Here is a 22,156-nt window from a genome sequence, read left to right on the forward strand (position 1 = left end):
TTTTACGTACTTTTTATTTTCTAATTGTTTGATTTGAAAATATATTAATTTTTACGTATTTATATTCCGGTAAAAATAGTAAATTAATACATATATATATATATATATATATATATATTTTGATATTAAATTATAAATATATATTTTATTATTTAAAACTAATAAATATATTTAATTATTATTAATTCAATATATAAATAGAGATATATATTTATGTTATTATAATTTTTTTAAAATTTATTTTAATCAATAACCATAATAAATATTTAACAATTATACTTTTATAAAAATAAATAAGAAAAAACAAATTGGATCATCCAAAACTCTTCTAAATAAATTTTATTTATTTATCGACAAAGTAATCAAAATATATTTATATTTATTTTTTTATAGTACATAGCATATTAGTTAAGTTTTACCTTATTAGAATTAAATGGAAAAAAGTAGTGGGGAAGGGACCACAATAAATAAATGCTTTGTAATCAAGGAAATTTGGAATTTAATCATTGTGGTAAATTTGGATTTCCAAATGTTGCTCGTAGAGCTTAATAGTGATTTATGAGAATTAGCCTTAAATGGCAATGAGTTACAATGTTATGTCATATGAAAGTTATCTTTTTTATTTTTATTTTTATATTACTTATATCACCAGAAAGAGCCAGTTAATTATTCGAATTTTAAATTCTATATTAAATTTTAATTTAATATCTATTTTTTAATTTATTTTTTTGGCGAATACTTGTTTAATTTTAATAATATAACAGCCGAAATTACATATACCTAACACTTATAATTCACATCATTTGAATAAAAAAAAAATAAAATTAGACATATTCTACTCACTTCTAATTTAACAATAACTTTACTTTAAAATCCTTACTTTCTATTTTACTCACGAATCCCCTCCTTTTTAGTAACCCATTGCCAATTGCTTTCCTTCAAAACATCAAATTCTTATCGATTTCTATAGAAGAAGACCGACTCATTTTTTTCTTTTTTCATCGCAAATCACTGTTGTTTCTTATTGTGGTTGTCAAAAAGTTGCTCTGTTAAAAGTATAATGGACCGATCCATATGAAATACGTCTTTTTTTTAAATGTTAAGGATATAATGTAACGTCATTTAATGACTGTAAATTATTATCAAAGTAATGATGTTTGAGTTATTAGGTTTTACATTATTTTTTGTTATTAGGATTAAATATGATAAAAGCATGTGTACATTTTTATTATTCAAATGAAATAAATGACGGTTATATATAATTATAGTTGTCACGTCATTAACAAGATAATTTATCAGTAAAATTAAATTAAAATTCAGATTTTAAATTGACTAAATTAAAATTTAATATTAAATTTAAAAATAAAATACAAAGTCGAATATTTATTTAGAAAGTGATATATTTCATAGTCAAACTAGAAGTTAGATTTTTGAAAAGCCGAATTATAAAAGACAAAAGATGTCATCTCTTTAATTTTTTAAAACTATAGGTAAAGATTATTTTATGCAAGCAAAAAAAAAAAAGAGGGCTTGTATGTACATTATTATCATATAATTCGGGCTTCTCGGCTTATTTTTATGATGGTATAAAGGAAGATTTATATAATGTTTGGATCCCAAGAAACAGACAGAGAATTCTCATAGAAATGGAGCAAGTAAATGGGAGAAGACAGAAAATGGTTGCTGTAATTGATTGAGTAGTACTATTACAATTTACAACCTTCAAATTAACTTTTGCCAACAAACTCTAGCTGATTGAGGGAAAAAAGGAGGACTTAATTAAGTCTTGGGTCTGGGTTAGTTTCACTTATTGGGCTGAAACTTGGGTCTGGGTTAGTTTCAATTACTTGGCCAGACCTGGACCATCCCCTTGTAATTTTTACATGTAGAGGCCTTTTTTCGGGTTGGGTTGACCGAACCATTTTTTTATTTTTTTTTAAACTAGATTTTTAAAACTACTAATAGAAAGAAATAGATAAAATAATTATTTTAAAGGTAGATTTGATAAAAATAATATATAAATGATTAAATAAAAAAATTGTAAACCCACTTCTTTAATTTCGAGTTATATTTTTAGATAGGGCTATTAAATGGTATACATGTAATGCCAGGAAGCCAAAAGTTGAACTGGAATTAATTATTTCGGTTTATTTTCTTAATTATTTTTTGTCAATGACTTGAAGGGACTCATTGGATTGCGGAAAAACTAAATTAAAATTTATTTAGATGATGAGAGAGAATGAAATTAGTTTATTACTGAGGGACCAAATATAAAATATGTATAAAATTTTGCCAAAAACGACTGAAGAAGGCAGTACTGCAATGGCCACAGCGATGGTATCATCTTCTTACACTCGTGGATATACATATATAAATAAATAATATTTAAAGAGAATATTATGTTCAGAATAAATTTAAATTTAGATTCAATGTAAATGTTTTGTTTAATAAAAATATAGAGAAAAAGAAGATATAAAAATAAGTAAGAAAATAAAATAAAATAATAAAATATTTGTTCAGAATGTTATCATTAATTTTTAATAAATTTATTCAAAATATAATTTTAAAATAAATTTTTATTTCAATTAAATATATAAAATTTAAATTTATAAATAAATTATTTTAAATATATCCAATGATGATATTGATAGAGATTAGATGTTGAAAGAATGTTATATAATCAAGAATTAGGTATCTCATTCAATACGATACAATCATTTATTGTCTTTTTTGCGCTTAAATAATAGAATTTACTAAAAAAATTTAAATTTTTATTAGATAAACTCAATCTACCAAATTATTCATACAGTAAATCAATTACATAATGACATATGACATTCTCTATTAAATGTTAATTTTGTATTAATTGTTTTTAATTACAGATAATTAATGATAATAAATAAACCCACTAATACAAATATAATATCTAATAAAAAATGTTATATACTATTATAGAATTGATTTGATTTATATACTAGTTTTAGTTGTTGTAAGCCTAAAAAATCACAACCTTTCCAAAGAAAGCTTTTGGTGGACACTCACCAATATAAACCCACGAAGACTTTAAACAACCCATCGTCAAATACTAACAAAAATCAAAACTTTACAACAAAAAGAAACATAAAAAGAAAAACTAAAATCAAGAGCACCAATATAGAGAAAAGAATTTAAAAAATTAATGACTCATATAATTATAGTAATATATTAATGATTAAATTCTATTGGTTAATAAAAGATTGTAAATTGAATGGTTATGATTATTGGTAAAATATTATGACGTTAAGAGTTGTAACTATTGGTGTTTTGATGGAAAGTTATCATTACTCTATCAATAAGAGTTAGTCTTCTCTCTGTCCATATCATCAAAAATTATAGTAAAAACTAAAAGATTAGAATATCTATCAATAAGATAAAGGGGAAAAGAGAGAAAAATCACACTATTAAATATAGATCAATATATGTTGTCTTCATTTTATTTAATGGTAAAAAACATAAAGTTCTAGACCAGTGAAATATTACAGTTTACAAAGAATTATCAGAGATACTATTCTGGAAGGCGATATACAAAAAGAAACAATAGAAAAAAGATTAAGAAGTGAAGCAAGTGGTAGTATAAAAGAAATTCAAATCACAGCAGGATTCATCGATGAGAAAGTAGCTTTGTCGTCCATTTTTATCATACTTTTTTTTTATCTTTAGTCTAACATAGGAGTACAGTGAGAGACATTTGAATGACATCTTCCACAAATTTGTCGCTGGTTTGATATATCCATTTTAGGTGTTGAAGCTTCTGGTGACATTCCCCTCTATTTACGGTATTCTCTTAATTTGCCATTTTTAATTTCTTATCCTTGAAACGTTTCAGAAAAACAAACAAAAATCTTATCCCGGAAGGGTCACAGTTTTAATCAGGCAGGATAACATTGTTTGAAGAGAATTAATGATTTGTTTCTTCCTTATCATATTACAGAACTATACTAAGATAGATTCCTAGAATATGGTGATCTTTCCTCCTCTTAATACTAACACTTTTTTTTTTTTTCTTTCTTATTCTATTATAATTAATTAAACTCCTTCTAATAATTATCTATGTTACAGTGACACTTTTTATTTTATTTTTCTATTTTTTTTTATTAATGAAGGTTTTGTTATGTAGTTTGAGTGAAAGAGAAAAGGAGAAAAAAAAAATAGAGAAAAGGGAAATAATAAACAAATTCATTAAGAGCTACTAAAGAGTCTAAGAGCTATGTTTTATTTTTTATATTTTAGGAAAAAGATTTTAACTCCTAAAAATTATAGAAAACAAATATGAATTTAAAAAGTCGTCGAGCAATTTACGGTGATGAATTTAAGAGTGTTTTATGATACTTTAATAATTAAAATAAATACAAATCAAATAAATTTCTTAAAATTGACTGTTGTTGTTTAACTTTCAAAAGTTTTCTTTCCCATTGATCACATGAAATATGTCATGTAATTGACGCAATGTCAAGGACATTATGTTTCTTTTAGAATATGCAACCCCATGACTGTTTTCTTTTCCTGTGCAAAGAGATAAACAGTGGGCTGTCTTAATCTTGCAATGTCATCATCGTTAGAAACTAAGCCTTTTTCCTGCAGGCCACTAGACAGGAATGGTTTCCAGTGTTAGTACAGAACCAATCAGCAATCAGATTACACCTTAGCAACATGCCACTTTCTCATAACAAACCCATCATTCAAACAATATTATCAGTCTTCACTTCTGTCATTAACTTGAAGATAAGGTATCCATAAATGTCTTTCCTAAATTAGTGTTGCCTTATCCCAATATCTACATTCATAGTTGTGTCTTATCTTCTTTCTGAGTAATTTAGTAGTTATATATGCACCCTTCTTTTTGTCCAAGCGAAATGTTCTTTTGGTCTGAATAGATAGTTTTTCCTCTTCTGCTAATAAGAATTCCTTTTCTTTATCCATTCATATATAAGTTCAGTCTTATCTGTAAGCTATTTCATTGTTGTTTATGTTTTAATTTATATAATGTTGTTGTTTAATAATATCTAGCTTGCAATTTTATTATAAAAAATTACAAATATCTCCCTGCAGCTTGCCCTATTATACATTTTTGTTTCTGTATTTTTAGGTATAGCAGTTCTTCCTCTTCTTCAAATATGTATAACAAAATAGTTCTTTTGTTAGTCTTCTTTTACTATTTCGGATTCCGTTAATGGTCGAAATATAATAATTTTAAAAACACATTAGCATAAGAATATAATAAGATTAATCTTAGGGGAGCTAGCATTTGTAATTATTCCATTTTAATGCACTGATATATGTATTTGAGAAAAGAATAAAAAGGCTACGTAAGATAATGCATTGCCATTGCTTTGGGTCAAAAGGCAAGTTAAATTTAATTACTAACTAATGACATTTTATATCCAGATTCTAGTAATCAACATACACCCCTTTAATTAACCGCTAGATAGATAAAATTTACAATAGATTGTTACTTAATTACTATCTAAATACTACAATTAGCTACTTATTAATTACATAAAAAGATTCATCCATTCCATTCCATGAATGTAATTGTTTTCTGGTATGTGAAAAATATCCCCATATCCTTCCATCCCAAATTCTCCAAGAAATGGCGGGTCGAGGGCTTCCATTGACATTGAACTGGAATTATTACTCGAAACTCCATCGACGCGATCTGCTAATCGTTGAATCTCTTTATTTGCTTCACACAGTTGCTCATTGAGCTTCAAGACCTGCAAAAAGAGCACAGACATTAATCTCAATTTCATATGAAGTTGAAAGATTTTTTATTTAAAAATAATAATAAAAGAAAAGTGAAAGAGAGAGATGTATATGATGATGAGAGAATGAGATTCTTGACAGTTTTTTTTTTTTGTTTATGCAAAATTCGTACAAGGCGTGCACTATCCCATGTGGGAAGAAGATAAATGGTGTTACTCCCAGAGTGGGCTTCTTGTCAAGGCCCAGAAACAGCCAACGTTAAACGACATTTCTACGGAAAATACTAATGAATTGAAGGATCAAAGTTCTGTTTGTTCATCTGTTGCCTTGGAAGTGGCAGTACTCTGTTCCTAGTCAATTCTGTTCATGTCTGTGCTAGGTCTTTTTAGCACAAACCCAAGAACCTGGCGTAGCTTTTCTCCAAGCCTAGAGCTCATGCAACGTTAAAAATGGTGGGTCATGCTAGTTTTTTCTAGTAAAAAAGATCGAGTGCAATTAGTTTAGTTTTTTTTTTCTACTGCTATTCTCGTCCCCAATTCTGACTTTTTTTTATAGTGATCATAGTGAACCAAAAAGAACAAAAAAGAAAGGAAAAACAAGAAAAGAAAGATGGATCGTAACTCATAAATCACGGGATTAGGCAGCACTAATCTCCATTATTTTATTGACTAAATACACGTAGAAAGTAATAAAGAAAGGATTAATATATATATATATATTCCATTACTTCTCTGATTGGTTTCCAAGAAACATGAGGAAAATTAATGAAATTTGATTGTGTAAAAATGGGATTATTAGAAGTTTGAGTATCTTTCAGGACTCACAAAGTCTAAGAAGAAAGTAAAATAATAAACTTGAATCAAGTAACTTATAATCAACTTAAGGTTCTTTAAAATCTTGAATAAAAAAGAAAAACGTATCAGAGATAAAGATAGAGATAAACCTCAGATTCAAGGCGACATTTCTCAAGAACAATAGTTTCATGGGCTGTTTTGAGCTTAGTGTATTCTTCCTCTAGCTTCTTGTGCTTCCAACGAGCAGTTCGATTCTGAAACCAAACAGCAACTTGACGAGGGTCAAGTCCTAGTTCTGAAGCAAGCTTATCTTTCCTTTCACATGCCAACTTACGTTCGTTACTAAAATTCATTTCAAGAAGATTAACTTGCTCCTGACTGAGTTTCCTTTTCTTTACTCCAGTCACTCCTGTTTCTCCTCCTTTGTTCCTCTTTCGCCTTCTTCGCGGTTTAGCCTCACCTGTTATGAAATAACGATATATAATGATCAAGCAAGAAAAATATGGATAGTAGTGGTTATCTCTTTCTGTATGCATGTATTATATATATATATATATATATATATATATATCTCTTTTTTTTCTTTACTCTTTTAGTAGTACTAACCTTGTTGTGGAACCATTTGCGTGTATACTCCAGGGTACAATTGAGAAAGGAGTACCGTGTGATCTTCAACCTTTTGATTCGAGGTGGCTGTCATCATTTTTCTTATCTCTGTTTCTTTCAGTACTCTTTCTTTTTCTCTTTGATTTATCTTTTCTCTATATGTATAGCTATGTTATGAGTAGTATTTTTGTTGTGTGTGTGTGTTAAAATGAGTGGACAAGTTGGAGGAAACATGGGAAGAGTTGCATTTTTATAACAGGTTTGAGTAGGACTCAAGGGTGTTTTTTGTCACAAGACTTTCTTTTTGGCTACAGAATTTTAATGACAATGAAGGACATGTGTTTTGTTTACAATTTCAAGATTGCCATTCATGAAAATATGGCTATATATCTATATGATTACTTTTGATGCGAGACAAAAAGAAGGGTCAACGTCCTCCACTGTCCTTGTTCTGCTGGTAGAAATAATTCACTCTTAACGGACTAAAAGAAAAACAGTACATATGGCCTAACTTCCATGTCAATAAAGGTTAAAGCTTCTCTTCCCCTCTACACATAAAACAAGAAGGAAAGAATATGGATATATGAAAAGAAAATGCCCATCTCTCAAGATGATAATCACATTCACATTTTAGCATATAGGGTTCTTTAATTGTGTGTAACTTTATATGTGAAGCACTTGAACAAAGAGACATTGCAAAACCATGTAAGCTATTTTCCTGACAGGTGGTATGTGTGAACACAACTCAACTATGGAATTTAATCCAAATCAGATAAGGGAGAAGCAAGGGTGGATTAGTCAATTAGGCTGTCCTAATTAGGTAATTAGTGAAGAAAGGAAGGGCATTAAGTGTGAGCATAGCAACGAGCACAAACTCAAAAAAACAACAACACAGTCTTGTAATTTCATGTGGTTGGGATCCCAAACCTGAGCAGTGAAAACCCTCGAAGTCAATAAACAATATAGTACGGTTGGCCTCTGGATTTGGACATGTAAGTCACTTTTGTTGTCCAATTGGGTGGTATTCTTCTCTTTCCATGTCTTAAAGAAAAAAAGAAAAAGAAAAGAATAGCCAAGCCGCACTCTTTTCTTAGCTACAAGATTCTTGGCTTAGCTTAAGCAAAAGCTATGTTTTCCTTTTTAAACTATATTGCTCCATGCGTGGCTCGAGAATGGGTGAAAATGTAAAAACTTTCCACACTATTTGTCCGTTCAAATGGCGTTTTTATTATTAACTTACTATTATTTAGAAATGAAACATCAAGGAAGGACGAGGACCCGTTTCTTTTTAATCTCGTTTTTGTTCTTTTTTAATGGGGGAGAGAGAGAATGATTAATATATTAATGTGATTGGAGCAATTTGAGACCAGTAGCTAGAGATTTCGTCATTGTTGACGTCTAGGATTACTCACAATTCCTCCTCCTCTTTTGGGACAACATAATTTAGCTACCACCATATCTCTTACATGCCTGTGATTCCCCTTCTTGCTATTTTTTTTTTTATTTTATGTTTAATCAATTAAATTCCTGGATATGATCAACAGAAGAAAAATCCTACCTATGATATTCATTAATTAAATAGTCTATTCAATGGATAATTAAGTATTATGATTAATTACTTATATAATTTTGTATACACAATAACGGCGGTAAAATTATTATGGATAGACTTTCTGGCTATCCAAATATGTGGAAAATTTTAATTTATTATTCTCTGTATTAGTAGAAACTCACCTCATCTAACGAGGGGGGAAAATTTATATCTATATCTTCTCACAAAACTTAAACTATACTCTCAAGAATATAAATTACATATAACTACATGGTAAAGTCAGATTTGATACTGCAATTAATGTGTTTCTCTTGTTATACTAAAATTAAAAAAAATATATATATATATATCTAGTATTTATTTATCTCAACTTTTATCCACTCACGTGATATACCATTTTTTAACTTCAAAATATTAAATATAAGAGTTGAAATAAATTAAAGTTATATTTTAAAATTAATTTGGGACGAGAGAAAGGGAGTGTTGTGTAGGAGTTTAATGTTGTAGCTCCTCTATTTTAGGCAGATACAGTCTTCTGTTTTTATTGGTCTATTTATCAATGTTCCTTGTAGAGCAAATGAAATGAACATCATGCATGCTTTCGTTTTCCTAGATTCTTTACGACAAATTATATTAAATATGAAGAACTGCACTAAATTTTCCATGATATCCGTCCAATCAAGCAACTGAAGTCACTTTCTCATCCACTCATCTATAGGGTACGTCCCTTTCTTTTTAACCCTCTACTCTCTCTCTCAGAATTAATTTTCAGCTATAGTTAAAATGGAAAATGGTGACAAGATGACCTAAATGGAATCCATAGATAGAAGGGGACTAAAACATGTGGCAATGGCTTGACCAGCTTTCTAAGAATATTCAAGTGTAGACAAGAAAAGCATGGCCACTTTGTCTGTCCTGCAAAAAGCTTCATGTTCCTGCCATCGAAGAGAACCAATGAATCTAGAACTGAAACACAAACAAAAAAAAAAAAGGTAGAAAGGGAAAAGATTATCATCAAAGGATAAAAAGAAGAAGCACAAAGCTTGTAACTGGTTTCTCTTTGCAACCAATCACTAAACGAGAATTTTTCTTTATTCTTATTTTTCTTTTAGAGCTAGAGCAGTCATATATATGTTATAGGTATGGACCAAATCCATTAGACTTGGAGGCAGGTTTATGTTTCAACTCATATTCCACGATCAAGAGACAGACAGCCACGAGCGGTATCAGAAGCACCATCTGTACATGTCTCTCTCGCTCTTTTTTCTTTCCCTTTTCTTTTGCGCAGGACAAGAAAGATAAAACCCTAAAAAGCTGGTCTTGTAACTTTCTATTGCTTAATCATTCTTTCTCAAGATTGATTGAAAGTGGAGCAATACTATACAGGCCATTATTTGTTTGTTATAATGAGTTTAAAAGCAAAGTCCTGATATTTGTTTGATTCATTTTCTCCGTCTAGCTCTTTGTTTCATGATATAGTAATAGCATAAATGATGGAGGATTGAACTAAGAAAGACTATGTCAACAATGAATGACTTAATCAATTAGAGAAATTATTGCCTACATAAAGTTTATAAACCGCAGTGAATGATAGTAAAACGAACATACTAGTATTTTACATTTTAATATTGAATGATTAACACATATTTAATTACTTAAAACTAATATATATATATATATATATCAATCATCCATAAATTTGGTGAATAAATGAGAGTATACATTCAACTATATGAAACTTTTTAATCAATTGTCTATAATTATGATCGGACTAAATGAGAAGAACGTGAATGTAAGTTGGTCGATTTCTACTTAACAAAATTCAAACTAAAGCAATAGCTGAACCAATGCCTAATTACAAATTAAATCTAAAATTTTATATTTTAATAATTTTGTGTAATTATTTTAAAATTTTAAAATAAATATTTATATTTTCAATCATTTCAGATGGTAGGATTTCAAGGCACGTATTATGAAAAAAAAAATCCAATAAGAGGAGATTAATTTTAATATATAAAGTTCTATTATTTCATTGAGATCTCATTGGACACAATGTCTAATCTCGAGTTATATTGGCTATGACAACAAGGAGTTAAAAAGAAAATCAAACTAAACTAAATCCATTAAATAATAACCTATAAGATTAATCTTAACTCTTTTAATTCGAATAAGTAATCTAATATCTTTTCATTACACCTTAAACTTTAGATAATAACTTATTAGTATTTGAAATTATACAATAAATCACTGTGCCAATCATCTCTTTTACTAGTAGCAACAAACTTTTGAACTAAATGAATGGAAAAGAATTAAGAAAAATAAATTGTCTTGGCAATATCCACGGCTCATCCAATAAAATAGGAATATAGTCGGATTAAACAAGACTTCAAAAATGGGATAATGGGTTGAAAATTTTGACTCCTCAAAGCTGGATTAAGAATAAGCAAGTCAAGACTAGGCAATTAAGATCAATCTCTAATGGATTGCTTATAATAAATATATAGATTTTTTTAAACTCAAAATTAGTAGCGTTTTAAATGAGCTTTGAAAAAGAAAGTAGGAGAGAAATGGCTAGAACTAAGGGTAAGGCTGGCTGGCAAAGTCATGGAGCTAGCTAGCCATGGTAATAATAATATATATATATATATATATATATATATATACAGATATAGTAGTGACAAGGACAAGTTGGCCAAGCAAAGGGCACATGGGTCGCAACTAAACACTTCTGTACGTGTCATTACCCCCACGAACTCAGATGGGACCACATATTCTATCCATCCACGTGTATCTTTCTCATTACATTTTCACACTTTACCTCAAACCCTGCCCACCAATACCCCTTCCCTTTTTCTTACGTTTCTACGTTACAGCCGCCAAGATGTTAGAATTACCCTTCTTTCTTTTTACCTTCTACACGAATTCAGTTTTTTACCTCCTCAATTTCTTATAAAATTATTACATTTTATTTATATTATATATCAATCTGACTTATAATTGATAAGATAGTTAAAAATCAAAAGTGGAAAATGTCATAATTTTGTTAATTGGTGTATTAAGTTAATATAACAATATTTCTCTGAGTAACCGCATAGAGGTTTATCAAGATGTATCCTAGGTTTTTTCTTTTGGAGCTAAAGGTATCCTAGTTAGTATTCTTATACATAAAATTAATAAATCTTTATGAAATTTCTATCGCCATCGACCAATACTAATAACTTTTATAGCGTTAAGAGATAATTATCATATTGTGTAGATTTGAGACATAAAAATTAATAACTATTGAGAAAGTCAATAAATTTTATTTTTAATAAATTTTTATATATTTTGCCATTGATAAAGCATATATCTAAACAATAAATTAATGGGAGCCAAAGGTAAAAAGAATGAAGAAATTATTGAGGAAAATGTTAAGATTTTTTAAGAGGTTAAAGGGGCAATGGCCTCATGGTCCCCTTCTCTATCTCTGACACTGTTCCTTAGTACTGAATAAAGTATAATTCAAGAATTTGGATTGAACAAGTAAGTAGATAGTTTGTATAAATGATGATGAGTGCACGAATTGCTGGTGTCAAGATATATTCTTTTGTGAAAAGAAAATATTAAAGACATTGAATGGATATCAATTATTTTGAATGATGAGGTCTGCGTACCATACCAAGAAAAAAAAAACTTTCTTTTTCTTCTCTTTGTAAAAGAGATGGATGAAATTTAGAGCGACTCACAAATGTGAAATGGGTCTTAGTTTCTTTGATTTATTAATGCTTATCTTAAGGAATAATCTATAAATGCATGCTATATGAATGCGTAAAAACCTTAGCCACCTTCTTTAGGTCAAATTTAGAAAAATTGGCAGGTTGGGATATAATGCGTAATAGGTGTTCGTGTTGAAGGGTCAATTCATTTTGCAAGCATATTAGACTACAAATACTTAGCTTAAATGAGGCAAAGGGATGATATTGAAGGAGAATAGGGGGCATTAACTCTTTGCTGAAATAGGGTATATATATATATATATATATTTCCCTATTGTGGAACATTTTGATCTCTCCAGCAAACCATTTTGGACCCCTCTTCAAAAATGACACGTAGGGCTTTTTTTTTGCAAGTGAGAGCTAGAGTGGAGGAATTGTCATGAGTGGGGAGTGTCAAAAGAAAGAGTTGATTTGATTGGAGGTTTGCTACCTGTGAACATAATTCATTCATGCCCTGAAATTATAATTCTTTTCTTTAACATCTACTCTAGCCTGTCTAGGACTATATGTGTCCATGTAACATTTTAGAACCCAATAAAGTTTTGACAACTATGTATTTTCCTTCATATGATAAGATAAGAGGGGTGGTTCTCTAGAAAAATGGGCTATCAATTTCTAATTCAAGTTGGTTCTAATCTAAGTAATGTATATGTATATATTTAGATAAAGGCTGTTTGATTGTGTCTTTTGTTTACTAGGTATGTATGGTTAAACTTAAGATTAAAGTATAGATAGAAAAAGATTGTAAGAACGGATAAGGATGAAACTACTAATGGGAATAAATTTACGTGGTTTCTTTTTTTCTTAATGTCTCAAATTTGAACAAAATATTATAATCACAATTATTATAACAATATTTTATAAACACGACTTAATATTTTAGTCTTGATTTAATTTGTTATGAATGGTAGAATCAGAAGATGGGTAGAAATCACTCGCATAAATAATGAATAATACAACATTTAAATGAGTACGATTGTACAAAATAGAACATTGATTATAAATACGATCTGAAAATGATATATGGATAAGAAAATAAATTATATTTAAAAAATATTTATACAAATCTTTAATTACAAATGGAGGAAGGGAGCTTCAGAACTTTCTTATAACATTAAAATAATATATAAAATCACTTCATTTTTCATGTGCAATAATCTGCTGGGGATTTTACTTTCTTATGAGCTCTTTTAATAAATACTAATAACCAGAAAGATAAGGATGAAACTTTCGTAGCCAGTGATAATGAATGCATTTTAGTTGGAGAAGAGATTCCCTTAATCTGGCTGCTGGAATTAATTGTGTCTTAAGCTCTGGACGGAGGTTCTTTTTTTTTTTTTTTTGTTCTAATAATAATTATTATAGAAAAGAAAAAGAGTAAAGGAAAGGAGAGGAAGAAGATGCGCATGGTGTGGTTAGGATTCCTTTGTATGCTTTTGAGTTGTTTATGAGTTTCAATAAGCTTTTGCTTTGACTAAAATAATCAAAGAAAATTAAACTAATTGAGTGTCATGTGTATTCCGACAATTGCAAGCCTTGTTTCCCATCTTCCAACTAAATATTTTCAATGCTAACCAAAATATTATTTTTGGTGTTTAGATCTTAAGTCCTTCAAACGTAGTTATCCTCTTGATTAAAGAAAACTTAATTGCTAATCAAAATCAGATACCGATTTGATTTGATATTCTTATTTATAGCAGTTCGAGTTTTCTCAAACAGAACACTAAAAAAAAATAAAAATAAAAAAGAAAAGCAAAAGTATACCAGATAATTAAAAGAAATTACAATTATTTAATTTAACACCTTTTTATATAAATGTAAGAGAACGACTGTCTCTAATTTATGCGGCACACTATTCAATTTACTCTCTTGTGATTTTTATTTAAAAAAAGGGTAACTATATGTCCAATACTCTATGGCTTATCTCTAATCTAATCTGATACTATGCATCTTGATTATTGAACATGCGTCAACAAATTCTTTAGTTTTCTCTTAAAAGGAAGAACGAAATGCAACCAAATCTTTCATCATCATTCACTTTTTAAGGGAATGTAAGTGGTCCCGAACTGTTAATTAATTCTGCTGGCTTGAGATATTACCTTCTTTTATAGATAGTTTGTTCACCAATTGAAACCTCTATCTTATGTCCAGATGATTGATATATAATATATCACTATTATGCCTATCTTCACGTAATATATATGGACCTAAAACAAATTCCCTATAGAGAGTCATCTTTTTTTCTTTAATTTTTAAGACAAAGGTATCCTCTTGTATACATATTAACCAAAAAAAAAAAAAAAAGGACTTACTCTCAAACTTTTAAAAAAATATGGATGTTTCTTTTGATGTGGACTGATGTTTACACTTCCAAACATTGCAGTTTTGAAAAATTATTATATTATTTCACTATATATGCGAATTAGTGTTATTTTTCCATGGTCGGTCTATTTTCTTACAGTTAGTCTATTTTTTTTATAGTCGACTTATTCTTCATTTTTTATCTATTCTTCTATTGTCGGTCTATTCCCTTACAGTTAACTTATTTTTTCATGGTCGAGCTATTATTCATGCTCAGCTTATACATTCATAACTATATGATAGAAGGGTTAAAGTAATTAAAAATCTAGTGAAATTGTTGTGACATGGAAAGAGTAGGCATGTCCACTAACCACATTTCACTTTACAAATATCATGTATTGTATAAATATATATATGTTTGTCCAACATTTTTCTTACATATAATCCCTACACATAGGCCCTAAGCTAACAATATATATAAAATTCTAATGTCAATATGACCATAAAGCTAAAAAGATATATTGTGAGTGGTGGTGATCTATGTCATAACCCATGGAGGTCTTCTCTTCTTTCCTTGAGCTTAATATTAATTTTGTTTATGTTGTATATACCGCACACAGTTTCCTTCCATGTTTCCCTCCTCATACACTAGAATTAGATACACCTTCCATTTAATTTGTTCTTTGTTAAGTGTATGTGGCACTGCACATGATCTTTTTCTTTTGTTACACATCAACTTCTATCTCTCCCTAATCCAATAAAGATAACTCTTTTCTATTATTATTAACCATTTGATTTTTTTAATTATTATTTATGATGACTTAGATTTCAGAAACCCTTGAATTCCGCCTTGATTTAGGCCATTAGGTAGATTAATATGATTTTTATTATATACTTTAGCTCTAAACTCAAGATGCTAACACCTACCCTATACAATTACAACCGATTAAATTGGATGGACAACGGCAAAATTAGTGGTTCATGAAAAATAGTTACTTTTTCTATACATAAATATATATATATATTTATGTATAAAAAGTTATCCATGTAAATTATAGATCGCTTAATTTTTATAATGGTCAAATGCATGTTTTTGCTTATGAATTTTAGTTATTTAGTCAGTTTAATACTCTAATTTTTTATTTAACTTAATAAATATTTGAATTTATTTTTTTAATAATTTTTAAATATTTTTTGACATATATCTTCATTCAATATATCCATAAAAGTATTTAAATATTACTAAAAAAAAAATTCATGTTCATGCTAAGTGAAATTGAAAATTAAAAATTTTTAAATATTAAAAAAAGCAAGAATTAGATATATGTTAAGTTAAATCAGAAATTAAAATGTTAAATTAACTACTCGATACAAATTTAAGAATATAAATAATGATTTAACCTTTTATAGTTAATTATTGAATTTAATTCACTAGTCAAATTACATAACCAATAAATAAATATGTGTTGTATGAAAGATGATTACTTGTTTTCATTTTTAAAAATTATTTTTTTTTCTTGTAAATAGGCGGAAAAAAAAAAGAATCATCAGTAGTAATAGTGATTTTGTTGAACATATAATAATACGCGTTCTCTCTATTGCCTTTAACTTGAAATGAAAACCAAGCTTGTTATTGCACAATCAATTTTAGAACCAAGTAAAAGAAACGCAACCAAAACGTGATCTGGATGGTCTTAAAACAACATAAATATATCAATAACTGTTGCCAACCAAATTTAAACTCAAATCCATATAGCTTGGTAAAATCACTTCAATCACTAGGCTACCACCATAGATGGTCACTTTCATTACTAAATTAACCATCAATTTAACGTTGGGTTAATAAGATATATAAGTATGTATAAAACTTCTTCATATCTATTAAGATCCTACGATTTTTGTCAAAGATAACTAGTCCATATCTTAGTGTCTTAGCCATTGGTGAAAAAGATGATAGTCAAATACTTAAAAAAAATATCACAATGAAGATTTGAAGAGGAGAGAGAGCCTTTATACTTTTCCATTTTGGAAGGCAAACTCCTCTATAGCGTGTCACTTTCACTAAAGTAAATTAAAAGTTCTCACAAAACACTAAAAACACTAATATAAAGTAGGATTATTCTCCATGCCTCAAAGCAACAAATCTCGCCAACAGCTTGCTAAGTTTTGTTACCTTTAATTATGACTTATTATAGTCTTAATTAATTAATAAATATTTTAATATGCATATGTTTTAAGAGTAGCGGTAAGTGAGTAAACTGATCTGATTATTGACAGATATGTATAGCATGTGAAATAAAATAATATAATTAATATATTAATTCTAACGCTTTATTATTTCTATTAAAAAATTTCGATAGAGTATTCAAATATATTATTCTTTATACGAATAAAATATATATAAAAAATTTACTTTATAGTACGATGAATATGATTCATTTAGTTTTCTTTTTAAATATAGTTATAGCAAAAAAGAACTAAACCTGGATAGTGGACAAGTGGGTAATCATCTGTCCTCTCCTCCTTTGGTTCTTCCCATTGCCTTGCCTTGTTAATTAACACAATTTTTACGAATTCCAAGCTGTCTTTTTCTTTCCTAAACCTCCTGTGTTCAATTGCCTAATCAGCTTTTGCACATGGTGACCACTGATACTTAATTAATTAATCTTGATTTGTTTTAGGGATTAAGTTTAATGAATTAATTACTTAAACACGTGTATGGTTACCAATTTGTTGGGGTTGCATATGTTGTAGGTACGGATTCGCTCGCAAGCCTTCCAGGGTTTTCTATCCATCAGGTGTCCCAGATCCAAAGACAGTGGTATATTGCATTGTCACCCACCTTTTTCTTCTCCACCCGATATCATATCAATGGTGTGGTCCAGATTTTCTTTTCTAATGTTTCCAAACTTTTGCAAAGAGAAGTATAGTTGTCAATAACTGACTTGCCAATTTTCTATATTGTCAGAATGGATAATTAAATATGAAAATTATTGTAATTTTTTTGAGAAAAAACACCATCTAAAAAATAATTAGTCTTATATTCGAACATAACTAAGTCAAGAAATTCTCCACATAATCACTCTTTAAAAACGGGACAATGTAATTTCGATGTGATTGATTATTTGAACAATATAAATGGTGATCTAATTAGAAATTTAATTTTTTTTAAAGGTAAAATAACATGAATTGAATTTTCGATCTTCTGCATTAATGGTGGTCCATGAAGGAGGAATATGTAATTGCCAAGAGTACATATACATATAAAGGCTAAAATCAACAATCATATATATATATATATATATATATATATATATATATATATATCAGCCTTTTGTTGTCCTTTCTTGTAACATTAGTGCTCATTAGTTTGCATTAGTAATTTTTTTTATTATTATTGCTATTATTGTTTTTATAATAATGAATTGAAATCGTACGTACCTCTTAGCTAGAAAGGCAAAAAATAATGAAGGTATTAAAATTTAAAATCCATCTTAATCAATTTCTTCCCATTTTTTTTCATTTCTTATACCATGTTGTGCCTAAAGTTTCAAGTATTGAGTGCGATTCCATGTAAAAGTCTTAATTGTTGCTCCCAATCCACCAACTTTGCGACCACTTAATGTTTCATAAAGCATTTTAGTACAATGTTATCATGATTATTAAGTTTAATTTAGATATAATGCTATGATTAATTGCGATTAAGATGCATCCTTAAAACCCACACACCTCTCCCTTTAATCACTTGAGTGAGACCGAGCTACCTACTTTAATCAAAACACAACTAATTTATCTTATCCCCATTCATATTATTGCATTTGTATCAAACCCTACCCCTTCAACCATTATGAAATATGACAATAATATCAAGCATTATTTGCAATCTATACAAAAAATAACTTAGCAAGAGATCATGATTAAACTTGGCCACGTACGAAAACATGTTCCTAGTTCCTATCATGCCAAGCAACATTTGATGGGTATTTAGATGCCCTTCATTTAGGACCCTCCCACTCCCATCAGAAAGCTCTCTTGGGTTCACTCCCATCAAATGTGTCTAAATGCTGAAAGGCCCAGCAATTGTAAACACATGACATATATACAGAAAATGTAGTGACAACTACAAAAATAGACTAAAGGGACTAATTCAGTTTTGTAGGCTTGAATTAAAATGAATTTTGGTTAAGCAATTAGCAATACGCATGCTTATTTATCTATTGGGCCAATTTAGTCCAGCTGGAGTAGAAGACTGACCTAGAACTAAAATTGGAATTATTGAGGTGGATGTTTCTGAATTATGAGTTCCCTTAGACCATAAATGCTTAATGAGAAGAACAAGAAAACCCACCACTTACAAATACACATTTTTGTCAACATATTTTCTTGTGCTGGTCCAAACGTCAAGAGAGCCCATTGGACTTAGGAAGACATGGAACCTATTTATATTATCCAAGGCCTTAACTCTTCAGAACAAACTGAATTAATAGCTCTATATTTTCTTTTAAAAAAAATCTTTAACTATTATATATTAAAGATTAATTTAATAAAATAAATAATAATGTCTGAAGCTAGAATAAATTGATCGGATTCCAAATGCTATGTTTTAGCGCTTCATTAAATAAAATTAGTAAAATAATTAATTAGTACTTCAAACTAATGTAAGTAAAATTACTTCAAAAGTAACCATTAGGGTTTAAATTTTACTTATCTAAAAGAAATTAATGATTTCAGAAAAAATAAAATCAGAATAAGATTTATAACCTTGTTTTATATTTTTTAAAAATAAAGTAGGTAAAACAGTTCAAATATGTAAAACAGCGTCGTGTCATTGTCACTTGTCATGCTTGACACTCATTCCCCATTAACCACCAGTAACGCCGCTATACAAGGCCCAATCTCAATATTCTTAGCCAATAAGAATGGCCCGCCGGCTTTATCACCTAATACCACCCCAACGACGACATCGCTTATTAGAGAAAAAAAGAAACTCCGAAACGCCACCGTTCTTCATTTCTCGAAAATGTCAAACAAACCCCCGCTCTGCTGTATTCAACACTTCTGAACCTCAGCCAGCTTTTTCTACAATCATCCCATCTGACCCGAAAAGCTGCCAAACAAACACTTCCTTTCTCGAATTCGGATTGCTGGTTCCAGAATTGGGAATTGGGATTAGATAATTCGGGATGGGGAAAGGAGGTGGATGTGTTCCAAGCAAAAATAAACGACCAGCCGTCGCCGAAGATCCACAGAATACATCTCGCGACGCTCCTCCGATCCAAATCGAAGACGATATTGATGATGGTAATGTAGTAATGACGACAAACGCAACGGATTCCACCACATCATCGCAATTAAAAGTATTCATCGTGTTTTACTCCATGTACGGTCACGTAGAGTGTTTGGCTAAGAGAATGAAGAAAGGAATAGATGGAGTTGAAGGAGTGAGAGGTGAACTATATCGAGTTGCTGAAACGCTGTCGTCTGACGTCTTGGAGAATATGAAAGCGCCAGTTAAAGATCCGGAAATTCCGGAGATTACAGCTTCGGAATTAGCGGAGGCCGATGGTCTTCTGTTTGGGTTTCCTACTAGGTTTGGTTGTATGGCTGCTCAGATGAAGTCCTTTTTTGACTCCACTGGTCAATTGTGGGAAGAACAGAAACTCGCCGGGAAACCTGCCGGTTTCTTTGTTAGTACCGGTACTCAAGGCGGCGGCCAAGAAACCACCGCGTAAGTGCATTCTTGTGTTTTTATGTTATTCGCTTATAATCAGAATTGAACTGCATTAGGTTATAAAATTTGCAGAGATGGATAATTAGGTACATGAATTGCAGATAATAATGCTACTTGTTACTAGAATATTAAAAAACTGAACATTTTTTCAGTTCAACTTGTGCTGAATTAGCTAGTTAGAAGCGGACCGGTTCATATTTTAACGTGAGGGCTGATATTTAGAAAATTCATGGTGGCTAGAATTTAGCTCTTTCAACATATAATTGAAACAAGGCATTTTAATAGCATTTTGGAAGAAATCAAATGGCATGATTTTATAAGAATACAGCTGAAATGAGTTATTGCAAATGATTTATTCCAAACAAGGCCTTAGTCTTAAAGATGTTCCGGAGAATTTGTTCTTTTCCCAAATACCAACTTTGTGATTGGCACTAACAGATTCTGGTTTGGATTGATGTGTTTTTGTAATTCTTTTGGTGTTTGATGGGCATTTTAGAGTTGGGAGATTGAAAAAGTAATGAAAGCAGATATATTTAAGCTGTCATAAGCTAATATGTCTCTTTGTCTGTGAGGTGGTGTGCATGTGGTCTGTTCTGGCACCGGTAATAATTATATTAGTTGTACTTGACAGAGTTTGGGAACTGAACAGCTGAAAGTACTTGTACGGGGTCATTGCATTTTGCACTGTTCTTCTCATAGATTTCGAAATTAGAAGAGATTAATAGAAAAGCTCTTTATGTAGACCTTATATCTAATCTAACTGTCGCTTCCCGTTCCACCGTTTCTTGTTTCATTTTGGGGCAGATGGACAGCAATTACTCAATTAGCCCACCATGGAATGCTATTTGTTCCCATAGGGTACACCTTTGGCGCTGGCATGTTCAAGATGGATTCTATACGAGGAGGCTCTCCCTACGGTGCTGGCGTTTATGCTGGTGATGGCTCAAGAGAGCCAACTGAACTAGAGCTGGCACTTGCAGAACATCAGGGCAAATATATGGCTACAGTAGTGAAGAGGCTTGCCCAGGCTTGATCATGTTACTAATTTTTCCAACACATTTGTCTATCTCTCTCTCTCTCTCTCTCTCTCTCTCTCTTTTCTCCTCATTTATTTGATTGGGTTTGTTTGTAATTGGCCTTCTGTCAGATGTAAGGATTTTTTTTTCTTTTTTTTTTTAGGGAAAAGTACAACCAAGTCTTGAGATTTATTCCGAAAATTCTTTGGTCTCTGCATTTTCAGAAATGCTATTTCTGTTGTTCATAAGATTATTGATGAGGGTGACAGGACTTTCTCCTCGCTTTGTATATGCAAAAGTTCATAAGATTAGTCTCTTAGGTTTGATACTTGGGCAAATGCTTTGGTTCTCATCACTTTGATTGCAAAAAAGTGCCATGTGTCTGTCAAATGTCAAGAGCTAGAAATAGCGTTTCTGAAATTGCAGAGCCTAAAGTATATATCGCTATAAGTTTCAGGAACTTCGATTTAATTTTCTCTTTCTCGTCATTTTCCCTTTCGTTTCTTATACTAGCTTCAGCTTTCTTTCTTTCTTTCTTTTTTCTTTTCCTTTTACATTATTGTTGCTTCTTACTTTTGATTTTTTTTTTGTACATGATTTGACATAGTACGAGCTTGATTGAATAAAGGGATAATTATCATTTTCCATCAGGTTTACCA

General features: G+C 30.0%; 2 protein-coding genes across 2 annotated transcripts; one reads left to right on the plus strand and one right to left on the minus strand.

The window, feature by feature from the left end:
- Positions 1–5,386: 5,386 nt before the first annotated feature.
- On the minus strand, positions 5,387–7,385 carry LOC8264189 (homeobox-leucine zipper protein ATHB-40). Its single transcript, XM_002525058.3, has 3 exons — positions 7,143–7,385; positions 6,686–6,996; positions 5,387–5,753 (listed from the first exon to the last, which is right to left on the minus strand). The coding sequence occupies exons 1-3, from the start codon at positions 7,237–7,239 to the stop codon at positions 5,532–5,534; spliced, it is 630 nt and encodes a 209-aa protein (XP_002525104.1). The 5' UTR covers positions 7,240–7,385; the 3' UTR covers positions 5,387–5,531.
- A 12,290-nt stretch (positions 7,386–19,675) lies between these two features.
- LOC8264188 (probable NAD(P)H dehydrogenase (quinone) FQR1-like 2) lies at positions 19,676–22,147 on the plus strand. Its single transcript, XM_002525057.4, has 2 exons — positions 19,676–20,478; positions 21,286–22,147. The coding sequence occupies exons 1-2, from the start codon at positions 19,934–19,936 to the stop codon at positions 21,512–21,514; spliced, it is 774 nt and encodes a 257-aa protein (XP_002525103.1). The 5' UTR covers positions 19,676–19,933; the 3' UTR covers positions 21,515–22,147.
- Positions 22,148–22,156: the final 9 nt, after the last annotated feature.

This window comes from Ricinus communis, chromosome 7 (genome assembly GCF_019578655.1).
Source record: "Ricinus communis isolate WT05 ecotype wild-type chromosome 7, ASM1957865v1, whole genome shotgun sequence".
Classification (NCBI taxonomy): Eukaryota; Viridiplantae; Streptophyta; class Magnoliopsida; order Malpighiales; family Euphorbiaceae; genus Ricinus; species Ricinus communis.

Coding starts and splice junctions, on each gene's coding strand:
- LOC8264189 (XM_002525058.3), bottom strand. CDS start 7,239: ATGATGACAGCCACCTCGAATCAAAAGGTTGAAGATCACACGGTACTC. Junction 6,997..7,142: donor GCAAATGGTTCCACAACAAG/GTTAGTACTACT, acceptor ATTTCATAACAG/GTGAGGCTAAACCGCGAAGA. Junction 5,754..6,685: donor AATGTCGCCTTGAATCTGAG/GTTTATCTCTAT, acceptor CTCTTTTTGCAG/GTCTTGAAGCTCAATGAGCA.
- LOC8264188 (XM_002525057.4), top strand. CDS start 19,934: ATGGGGAAAGGAGGTGGATGTGTTCCAAGCAAAAATAAACGACCAGCC. Junction 20,479..21,285: donor GGCGGCCAAGAAACCACCGC/GTAAGTGCATTC, acceptor ATTTTGGGGCAG/ATGGACAGCAATTACTCAAT.